Here is a 12,202-nt window from a genome sequence, read left to right as displayed (position 1 = left end):
CAAGGAGTTCTTGAGAAGCAATGTGCTTCTTGGGATCATGAAATTAATGTTAAGGAAGACCCATCTTCTTACAGTGAGACTTACTGGCTGCCAAATGCAGGAGTGCTTATTTTAAGGAGCTAAAACAAACCTTTAGCTTCTCCTGCTTGCTGATGAAACATGTTTTCTCCAACTCCCAGGCCACTACCTTGCAATTATATTGCTGCTGATATGTTTGTGGATTCTAAATTTCTTTGGTCTTCCCTAAATCATGAAGTGATTAGCACTCACAGCAGGGTTACCATTTTTGAGCTCTATACAGTATATGCTGAATCATTAAGTAGACCAAAGCATCCAGCTGGCACCACTAGGTTTGATGCTACTTGAAGTAGGAGAGAGCTTCTTATTTCCAGTGTTTATTTTTCCATATGATAAGAAGATTTAGAAATAGTGTAGAATCTGAGGTTTGTGTCTAATCCTCAGGTGAGGGAAGAGTACGGAAAGAACAGCAAGGAGTATTTCTAGAGATTTTTCAGATTAGTAGTTTGCTGAATTCATAATTATGGCCCTGCTAAATCCACCAATTTTAACTGAAGATTAAAAGCAACGTTATATATGATCCCTAAGTGAAAAATACAAAGTTTGAGCAAATTCTTTATCAAAACTTCTTAAGCTAGAGTAATTAAAAGTAATTACTGAAGACAGGCAGCTAAATTAAGCCAGTTCACAAGCAGTATTTTAATTCTGATTATGAAAGATCTTTTCACACTGTAGTTTTGCCTTTTTTCCTGCATTTTAGATTACATAGCATTAGTTTCTGTCACTTGGAGGGTAGTACTAATATCACTTAGCCATTTTTCCAGGTGGCACAGATATCCATAAACATGACAACTTTATCCACTTACTCAACACAAATTGTACTGAACATTTTGATTCTGAAAATCATCTGAAAATTGTGGGTTTATTAGTCTCTGAGGAAGTTGTAATGTCCATAATACCAGGATACAAGTGTGCAGTTACCCAACACAGCTTTAAGATAAGAGGAAAGACTACTATGTTTCTAGAAGGAAGTTCAATCATATCAACACATTCTACAATTCTTTCTTCAAAGATTAAGAAATTCAGGAAATTTCTTCTGTGCAAAGTAATTGAATTTGGAGAATCATCAACTTTAGTAACTGGTCACCATCTGTGATACCTCGTAATTACAGCACTGCTTGGATTTCATAGCTTTGCAGCAGGAGTCTGGTAATAGCTAAACAAATTTGCTTTAAACAAAAAAAAGACATTTTTCCATTTGTACGGTAATTTCTGTTTGTTATTCTTCCATATCTCCCATATCAGCATATAAATAAATGGTCATGTAAGAAAGAAAATATATTTTTAGAGAAAGGGAGCGTTTTTCAGTAAAATGTTAACTTGGAAGTGTAATTTTTTTCTCCACTGCATGTCATTACATTTTAATTATGTACTTTATTTAAAATTAATTATGAAATTTCAGTTACCAGTTTTATATATTTTATTCTTCCTTGGAAAATACAGAAACATATGTATGTATTTTGTATTCATAATTAACATAATTTAAGGTGCAGATTTTTAGGGCAGCTAATATTTTGTGAGTTTCTATGCAGTAATTGCGATTAAATTTTATTAAATGTGTGTACAAACACTAATAAATACACTTTTATTAAAAATAGCTAACAAAAATGTCTAACAGTACTGTAGGGAGTATGTTACTATAAGTTGATTAATGAAAAAATCAATTTATAATGATGGTATCTTTTGATTTTGCTTTTACCTCCCAAGGTACATGATTGGTGAAGTCACCCAGAAATAAAGTATGGAGACCAACATTTTTGATTCCCACAGCAAAGGGGCAAAATAGGTGCCTGAAATACTGCAAAATCTTAAGCCATCCTTTTTTTTATTGTTATATGGCTTAGAGATCACTCCAATCAATCAACTCTAAGTAGCCTTGCCCTTGAAACCTCTTAAAAACAGAGAAAATCAGCTTAATTTTAGAAAGATTAAAGGAGATATTGGTGCATAATATTTGGGGAGATTTAAATATATCCATTTAGGTTTTGAAAAAAATGAAAAAAGGAATTGTCTAGGCAATTATGTGGTTTTTAATGTGTTTTTAATTTATGTATTGGACTTATTCTAGACCACACAGACCTCTTCTTGGAATTGAGTGACCTTAACTATTATTTTGACATTTGCATAAAGTATAAGAACGTATTTTGATACTAGATCATGAACTTATATCTACTATTTATTGAGATTATTGAAAATATCAGTTTTCACATTCTTGTTTCTGTTTATCCTTGTAAAATTTAAAGTTGATCTGTTCCACCGTAGGAATAGTGTCAGCACAGAGAAACATTCCCATATCAGAGTCCTGTCTTTTTTTTCCTCTGCAAATACAGACATTCACCATAGCATGCTTCTGCCCCTATTTCTGCTGCACATCACTAGAACAACACAAACGAGCTCCTTCACAAAGAGAAGGGAGTTGGAATGAAATGTGGGAGGAAAGCCTAAGCCTCCCCATCTTCATAACTGCTTAACCAAGAAAGACCCACATGCCAGCATGTGAGTCAATCACAAGAAATACAGGACATTGCACGGTGGAAAAGGGCTGGTCTTTGTTATCTATGATTGATTAACAACAAGCTTGTTTTTCCGCCTTAGTACTAAGACAGGGAATGTACTGGAAAAGATTGAGTACTTCTGCCTTTGTCTGCTCAGTTGGATGAGAAACACTGATCACCAAAGCTTTGACTGTGATAATATCTACTCCACCCCAGTATGGAAAAAAAGGCCCTTTGGTTCAGATTTGGTTTTCTACCTCAGTACTAACAGAATCTTGAATCATACTGATGGCATCTATTTCACTTTTATTATCCTTTTAACCTCTCTCTTTTTCAAATTTGTACCAAGTATCCTCTATATTCACATGTGATTTTAGGACTTTAGGTTTTTGGTTTTTTTAATAGCCTGCTGAAAAATAGAAGGTGAAAGCTATTCTGAGAGAGATGGATGGTTAAAAAATGAAATACAATACAACACAGCATGCATGCATACATACATACATACCAGGCGGTTTGAAAACAGACATTTTTTTATTATGTTTTGGGGAGAGAGATTTTATTTATTTATTTTAATTCCATTTATATCCCGCCCTTCTCCGAAGACTCAGGGCGGCTTACAAGCTTAGCAGTAGCCTTCATTCTATGTATATGCCTGCTTATTAGGGCTTTCACACACACCCCCAAGCGGCATTATTACAAAGTCAGCTTAATTGCCCCCAACAATCTGGGTCCTCATAGATTGATAGGTGAGCCAACATAATTGAAGTATTTACATGCCTTTCCATAGCAAATTATTTCTGAGCCCTTGGACTTATAGAATATAGAAAGAATATAGAAAGAAATCTATATTTACTATATAGCAAAATCATTGCAAGACAGATAGATGTCCCTTTTTTAATTAAATTCTTTCATTTTGCAACAAAACCTACAAGATACTTCCATCATACATTTTAGAAAAATCTTTTGTATTATAACAGCAGGAATGTGGAATCTCCAAGTTCAAGTGGCATTTTGCCATGGGACCTCTGCATTTGATTTTCTCTATCACCTTCCATTAACTACAAAAGAATTCAAGGAGGAGATGGGGGAGCACTCCCTGAAATAGTTGGATCCTCATAGGATTATCAGAACCTTAGGTTAACAAGTATTTTTTTCTGAGTTAAAGCAATACTGAACTGAAGATCCTTGCCTCCAACATTTCATATTCGAGTCATGTTTCAGCAAAATGTTAGAGAAGTTAAAATTTACTAACAGAGCTCATATACCACAGATTTAGATTTAAAATTATCAGGCATCATTGATAGAGAAAAACCTTTTCCACCAGCCATAAAAAAATAGATCATGCTGAGATACTTGGATCAATGATTTGGCTCAGATTAAGACAAATTCACATGATCATTATTGCTAGTGTAGATATTTTTCACCATACCTCACTTATTTCAGGATATCACATGCTATCTGAAGCATTTCATCTCTATCCTCTGGTGTCATGAAGGAGCTTCTTTTCCCATTCAGAAATAAAATCAAAGAGAAAAATGATCACTCCCTCAACTATGAGCATATTTAGTTTGAAGTACTTGATAATATATAGCTTTATTCAACATTGCTTTTCAAACCAGAATTAAGTAAATATAAGATAATGTTAGGTGAAAAGGTGATACCTGAAGTACCACATATTATTTTAATGATGTGGTTACTATAAAGATTACAGCCATAAGTCTAATTTTCTGTGTATTTCTTTTTCTGCAGTGAAAGCCCCCATGGAGAGAGTGTCTCCACAGAAGATGCCACTCAGGATATAACTATTGAACACCATACAAGTGATGATGGTAAGTTGTGTTTGATAGATTCTTCACAGTCCCATTTTTTCTCATGTTTGGAATGAAATAGTGAAATATCTTGGAAGAACATTGTTGTGGATATTGCACAAAACCTGAAAAACAGCATTATGAATTCTGAAAAATAAGCTATAAGGGAAATTGATTTCATTATATTTATTTTATTTATTTTATTTTATTGCATTTATATACCGCCCTTTCCCTGAGGACTCAGGGCGGTTTACAGGGAATTAAAAATCAAACATACAAAAGTTAAAAACCAAGTTAAAAAATATTAAATTCACCCTGTACTCTTAAAAACCCCAGTTAAAAATTTTCTTCTCAGCCTGGGCCCGGGAGCTCAAAGAGCCAGGTCTTCAGGCCCCGGCGGAATGATCGGAGGTCGGGGGCAGTCCTCAGCTCCACCGGCAGCTGGTTCCAGAGGGCAGGCGCTCCCACTGAGAAGGCCCTATCCCTGGGTGTCACCCGCCGGCAATCTCTTACCGGCGGAACCCTGAGCAGACCCTCCCTGTGGGAGCGCACTGGGCGAAGGGCGTTTGATGCCGGCAACAGGTGTTCCCTCAAATAGCCCGGACCCAGGCCATGTAGGGCTTTATAGGTAATAACCAGCACCTTGAATTTCACCCGGAGGGCAACCGGAAGCCAATGCAGCTCGCGGAGTAGAGGTGTTACATGGGAGTATCGGGAGACCCCCATTACAACTCGCGCAGCTGCATTCTGCACCAGTTGAAGCCTCCGAGTGGTCTTCAAGGGCAGCCCCATGTAGAGAGCGTTACAGTAGTCCAAACGGGAGGTCACAAGCGCATGAGTGACTGTGCGTAGGGTGTCTCGGTCCAGATAGGGACGCAACTGGCGCACCAGGCAAACCTGTGCAAAAGCCCCCCTGGTCACAGCTCCTATGTGATCTTCAAAATTGAGCCGTGAATCCAGGAGGACGCCCAGGTTGCGAGCCCTATCAACGGGGGGTAACACCTCACCCCCCATCGTTAGAGGTCGAATAACTTGGTTAACCCGAGATGCCGATATGCACAGCCACTCAGTCTTGGCGGGATTGAGACGAAGCCTGTTTCTCCCCATCCAGACCTGAACCGCCTCCAGGCACCGGGACATCACGGAGAGGGCATCACTGGGTTGGTTCGGGGTGAAAGAAAGAGTTGGGTATCATCAGCGTACTGGTGATACCCCACCCCAAAACCACGAATGATCTCGCCCAGCGGCTTCATGTAGATGTTGAACAGGAGAGGCGAGAGAACCGACCCCTGAGGAACTCCACAAATGAGAGACCTCGGGGCGGATCTCTGCCCTCCTGTCAACACCGACTGCGAGCGGCCCTGGAGGTAGGAGGAGAAGCACCGTAGAACGGTGCCTCTCACTCCCAACCCCCTGAGATGCCGCAGCAGGATACCATGGTCGATGGTATCGAAAGCCGCTGAGAGATCTAATAGGACCAGGACAGAGGAGCAACCCCTGTCCCTAGCCCTCCAGAGATCATTCACCAGCGCGACCAATGCCGTCTCCGTGCTGTGTCCGGGCCTGAAGCCCGATTGGTACGGGTCCAGATAATCAGTTTCCTCCAGGAACAGAGGGAGCTGATGCGCCACCACACTCTCAACAACCTTCGCCAGAAAGCGAAGGTTGGAGACTGGACGATAGTTGTTTAAAACAGCCGGGTCCAAAACAGGCTTCTTGAGGAGGGGTCTCACCACTGCCTCCTTCAAGGCGGCAGGGAAGACACCCTCCTTCAAAGAAGCAGTTATTACTGCATGGAACCAGCCTCGTGTTCCCTCCCGAGCCGCATAAGCTAGCCAGGAGGGGCACGGATCCAACAAACAGGTGGTGGTGCTCAGTCTCCCCATGATCCTGTCCACATCATCAGGGGAAACAGGGTCGAACTCAGTCCAGATAACGTGCTCAAGACCGCCTGATTCCTCCACATCAGACTCTGCCCAGTCAGAGTCCAGGCCGGTCCGGATCCGAGCGATTTTGTCCGCCAGATGATGACTAAACTCCTCGGCTCGTCCCTGCAAGGGATCCTCTCTCACCTCCTGGTTAAGGAGGGAGCGAGTCACCCTAAACAGGGCGGCCGGGCGATTATCTGCGGACGCGATAAGGGCAGCAAAGTAGTTGGACTTTGCCGTCCTTATCGCCGCAAGATAAGACCTTATAGAGGTTCTTAACTGCAATCGGTCGGATTCGGATCGGCTGGATCTCCAACCGCTCTCTAGACCTCGTCTCCGACGCTTCATCTCCCAGAGCTCCACAGAGAACCATGGGGCCCAGCAGGATCTGTGCCGGGTCAGAGGTCGCATGGGTACAACGCAGTCGAGTGCCCTGGTGGCAGCCGTTTCCCAGGCCTCCACCAGAGCATCGACTGGGCTGTGGGTAAGGGTGATAGGTATAGGCCCAAGCGCCCTCTGGAACCGATCCGGGTCCATTAGGCGCCTGGGGCGGAACCACCTGGTCGGTTCCGCCGCCCAGCGGCGGGGGATGGCATGACGGAAAACCAGCCTCAGGAGGTGATGATCTGACCATGACAGAGGGGTGATGGACGGAGAACCCCCTCCCAGATCATCCAACCACTGTCCAGACAGGAACACCAGGTCGAGAGTATGATCCCCCTCATGAGTTGGGCCCTCAATAACCTGGGTCAGGCCCATGGCTGTCATGGAAGCCATGAACTCCCGAGCTAACTCCGACGACCCCCCCAGTGATGGCAGGTTGAAGTCACCCAGGACTATAAGCCTGGGGAACTCCACCGCCAACCCTGAGAGGGTGTCGAGCAGCTCAGGCAGGGCTGTTGTCACACAGCTGGGCACCAGGTATGTAAGCAACAAGCCCAACTGAACCCGAGGACCACATCTCATGAGGAGGGATTCACTCCCGGCCATCTGGACAATGGTGGCCTCCCGGGGACACAAAGTCTCCCGAATAACCACTGCCACCCCACCACCCCTGCCCTGAGCCCGTGGCTGGTGCAGCACCCGGAAACCTGGCGGGCATAACTCGGTGAGAGGCACCCCTCCCTCCGAACCCAACCAAGTTTCCGTGATGCACGCTAGATCCGCACATTCCTCCTCGATCAAATCATGGATGAGGGGAGCTTTGTTAACTACGGATCTAGATATTCCTTTTGCAATAAAGCTCTTTTCCTTCCACTGCTATTGGGCAATTAGCAATATTTTTAGATTCACACATTTTATCTGATGGCAACATATTTAACACACTGGACATTGGTATTAAATTTATAAGTGTTTTAGTTAAAGATGTGCAGAACCTTCTGTGCACAGTGTTTTTGTGCATGAAACAACTGTTTTGGGATGGTTTGCACCTTAATCAAAACAGACATTTTGGATGTGATGGAACAAAATGAGGAGTATTTTGTTGTAGGGAAGGTAGTGAACAGAAATTGTTCAGGAGGGTAAGAAGAGGAAAAGCCAAGGATATTGGCAAATGTACAGGAAGAGGAAAGAAAGGGAAATCCTGCAAGACTTTTATGGGGAGAGGGGCTCATGGGCCATTGTTACACTGAGTCTCCTTAGATCATTGCAATAAAGAGAGAAGCATAGACCAGCACATTGGTGGAAGCAGTGTTTGAGGACATAGAAGGAAGGGAAGGTGCTTCCAAGTTTGGGAAATTGGGTGGCCTGTGGGAAAGGCCACAATGGAAAGCTGCTGAAAGAAGTGGAGAGAAGGGGTGACATGCATTACCTTTGCTGTACCTGCCCTCAAAATCTGATGTCACTCTGTTAGTTGCCAATGTTAATTTTGCTGATTTATATTACCTTTCCCTTTTTTAAGGTGGATGGTACCTAGCTGATTATAAAATGGTCACTGGGTTATAAAATTGTGCTTCTGTTAATGTCTTTATGCACAATGTCCTACAGCCTCCAAATAAACAAGTCTGAGAGCATACACACATACTGTATACAAATTCAAATTTTCTCATTTTGTTGTAGAATGTGAACCCATTGAAGCAATAGCCAAATTTGATTACTCGGGCAGAACCGCACGTGAGCTGTCTTTTAAAAAGGGGGCGTCCCTCCTGCTTTATCACCGGGCTTCTGACGACTGGTGGGAAGGCCGTCACAATGGCATTGATGGTTTGATCCCTCATCAGTACATTGTTGTCCAGGACACGTATGTTATTTTTACTGCTGTGCAGGAATCAATTTAACATTATTTTTGAAGATGATTCATTGAAACGTTTTTCATTCATTCATCTAGTGTCTTGTGAACATTGGTTCTATGTTTTATGTTTCTGAATTTATCAATAAAATCTTCCTTGATAGTTTTTCAAACTGCTTTTTGGCTCCTCTAAGGAAGGATCCCTTTAAGCAAGGGAGTAAAAGGAGATAATGGGAAGCAAAAGAATTGTGTTGCAAAAAATGTCTGTGGCACCTATGTTTTATACCCTAATAGTGCAGCTTGAGGATATAACAGAGTTGTTGTATGTTCTTTTTTTCTTTCTTTCTTTCCTAGTGAGGATGGGATGTCTGAAAGATCAAGCCCAAAATCTGAAGTAGAAATAAACTCTGAGCCACCTGAAGAAAAAGTGACAGCCAGAGCTGGTTCAAATTGTCCAAGCGGCAGCCATGTGGCTGATATTTATCTTGCAAATATCAATAAGTAAGCTATATCAGCATTTCTTTATAGCATAAAAATGGTCCATTGGTTAGGAAGAAAGTACTATTTTTTGTGAACTGAAAATAATCAGGTGCTATTATGATCTCCCTAAGGGACGCGGTGGCTCAGTGGGTTAGGACGCTGAGCTTGTTGATCAGAAGGTCGGCAGTTTGGCGGGTCGAATCCCGAGTGCCGCGTAACAGAGTGAGCGCCTGTTACTCGTCCCAGCTTCTGCCAACCTAGCAGTTCGAAAGCACGTAAAAATGCAAGTAGAAAAATAGGGACCACTACGGTGGGAAGGTAACAGCGTTCCGTGCGCCTTTGGCGTCCAGTCATGCCGGCCACATGACCACGGAGACGTCCTCGGACAAGCGCTGGCTCTTCGGCTTTGAAACGGAGATGAGCACCGGCCCCTAGAGTCGGAAACGACTAGCACGCACGTGCGAGAGAACCTTTACCTTTACCTTTATTATGATCTCCAAATCTATAATGTTGATGAGAGTTATTAATTTTTCAAGTATTTAGTTTACACTTTTTAGCACTGGAAAATTTACCGTGCCACTTGCTTGATTCTGTGTTCTCACTGTCTCCCATCAGGGTCAAAGAAGAATTCACATTATTTTCTTCATGGCCTGTGTTCTTTGATTTCCATTTATATAACTTTCCCAGGGTTAGCTTCTGTAAACTCACATGCAGAGAAATAAAATCTTTGATTTATTATAAGGGCTCCACATAGGGAAGATGATCTCTTTAGCGCAGTTCACATGATTATATGATATAGCAGTTCATATCTAGTATTGCTTTTTATTTAAATACCAAAATATAAAAATAAGTTTTGGTTAGATAAAGTTTCTGTTTCTTACTATGTGCAACACAATATGGATCTGCAAAAGTTGCACGTTCAACTTGTTCTGCGAGTGAAATATACTCCATCCATTTTGAAATGCCCGAGTTTGAATGTGAAGCAGGTGTTTGAAATGCAAAGATTTTGAAAGCATTCCAGAAATGTATAGATTGGGAAAAAGTCTTTTGAACTAAGAATGGAACTGTTTTGAATTTAAAATACTTCAACAACAGTGAAATATTTTCTTTTTACACTCAGAACAACTGTTTCACTCTCAAAATGGAAAGTTCCAAAGTCTGAATAATTAGAAATTTAAATACTTACACATGCTTTTGACATAATCTATTCTCACCTTGTGAATATCCATCTTGTTCATACAATGTTTTTAAAAATTGAAGAATTCCTGAACTGCCTTGATTTGTTGAGCTGATGGAGCATCACATTCACATCTTGAAGGAATCCCAATTTATCTTTTGCCCATTTATTATTTCAGCATTTGTCATCAAGGTATTCTACTGCGATGAATACTTTAAATTGCCACAAATGCTGAAATCTGCTGTTGAAATCCACATTTTGTTTACAAATATTTGCTACAATTATAATGCTGCCCATTTGTAACTCATCATTTCAAAGAAATCAGAGCAGAATGTATAATTACTCTTTTCCTCCTTATTTCAAAGAAGGGAAGCTTACAGATCCTAAATCACACACCAAACTCAGTGGTGAAACACTAATTTAACATTTTAAGAATCCATGGCCTCCATATATTACTGCCAATAGCCGGCGCCAGTGGCCCCAGCTACTTTAGTTAATATTCCATTCTAATTAATACACACACTGGCTGGACGTTACAACTAGTGTTAACAATTAGAGTAGTTGTTTCTGCAGAATGCTTACTGAGCAACTTTCTTTCCTTTCTGAAATTTCCTTTGTCCAGAAGTTATTTCTATCCATGTTGTTTGAAAAATATGTTTTTGTGTTGCTTTTATAATGGCAGACAAAGAAAGAAGCCCGAGTCAGGGAGTATACGAAGAGCATTCCGTCAGAGTGACAGCCATGGATTACCCAGCTCACTGGGGGAACCCACAGCACCTGGAGCTATAGCCAGCGCTCGTCCTTCCTCACAGCCCATTATGAGCCAAAGCCTCCCAAAGGATGCACCAGTCCCAGATGCATGCTCCATCAGTGGCCATGGGAGTCTCAATTCTCTCAGTAGGCATGCCTCCCTGAAGAACAGGATAGATAGCCCCCATATCCGGAAGAACGTGACTGCAGGAAGATCAAAGAGCTTTAACAACCACCGGCCCATGGATCCTGAAGTCATTGCACAGGTAATGAAATTCTAGGCCAGGGTAACCTTCAAAGGGGAGCAAATTGATTCTTTCATCTCCTGCAATCGTTTAAAAATCTCTTGCGTGAGTTTGATGTTGATATCCATTACATTCATAGAATACTCAAAATATTTTCCAGATATTCTCTGAATATTTTGATGTGGGCAACAAGTGTTATTTGATGTCAATAATGTATATTTTGCTTCAGTATTTGCTTCAGATCAGGAAGCGTCCCCTTAGAGGTGATCAAAACAAGTCAAGTTTTGAATTATGAGGTAACCTTTGATTTTGAATTTCAAATTCAAATCTGAATATTTTACAATTTTTTAAAACCTTGAAAGTCTGCTTTTCAGTTCTAAAACATCAGCTCAGTTTGTGATTGCTGCATGTTTAATCAGTCCCCAAAGCATGAAACAATTACTACATTTTGTCTGTGTAGGATCAATATTCACAGATTCAAGGAGGCTGGAAAAGACCCATATCCTGTGCCGAAAAGCATCTCCACTAAATAGAAACATACATATTTTATTGAGAACTTTGTAACTTCCTAAACTTTGGGAGAAGCTTATTTTGTGTCTGGAGGTGAACCCAAATGCTAAAAATATGTTCTCTATTATAAGTAATATAACAGAAAAACTTTTCATAGTCAATACTGTTGAGGGAACTGGCCAGATTTTCATGTTCTCTTTAACTAAAGTAGCACCAATAAATAGAAAATCAATTTTTTCTCTTTGCATTGCTCAAACATTTGACAGCATAGAATTGTAGTTACCTATAAACAGATTCAGGAAATCTTATGTTTTCATAGCGCATGTTTGTTAATTGCATTTTAACCTATATAATCAAAGACCATCTCTTATCACGTCTTATATAATCTACCTTATATGTAAATAGATCTGAAAATTTTTACATCCTTTTAGTTTTCTGCAGCTAATAAAGGAAAGTCCTAATTAGACCAACAGAAAGGGAACAAAATCCATATTAGCATCATAA

At 41.1% G+C, this 12,202-nt stretch overlaps 1 protein-coding gene across 2 annotated transcripts in view; it reads left to right on the top strand.

The window, feature by feature from the left end:
• Nucleotides 1-12,202, top strand: part of SRGAP2 (SLIT-ROBO Rho GTPase activating protein 2) — a 230,891-nt gene that overhangs the window by 213,634 nt on the left and 5,055 nt on the right. For both annotated transcript variants that reach the window (XM_083357482.1, XM_083357481.1), the window contains exons 19-22: nucleotides 4,323-4,402; nucleotides 8,368-8,548; nucleotides 8,891-9,037; nucleotides 10,876-11,209. In XM_083357482.1, the coding sequence (XP_083213608.1) occupies nucleotides 4,323-4,402; nucleotides 8,368-8,548; nucleotides 8,891-9,037; nucleotides 10,876-11,209 (742 nt within the window). The remainder of the gene's footprint in view (nucleotides 1-4,322; nucleotides 4,403-8,367; nucleotides 8,549-8,890; nucleotides 9,038-10,875; nucleotides 11,210-12,202) is intronic.

This window comes from Vipera ursinii, assembly GCF_947247035.1.
Source record: "Vipera ursinii genome assembly, chromosome: 3".
Lineage (NCBI taxonomy): Eukaryota > Metazoa > Chordata > Lepidosauria > Squamata > Viperidae > Vipera > Vipera ursinii.
Note: the sequence above shows the minus strand (reverse complement) of the source record. Positions and strands in the feature narration are given on the sequence as shown.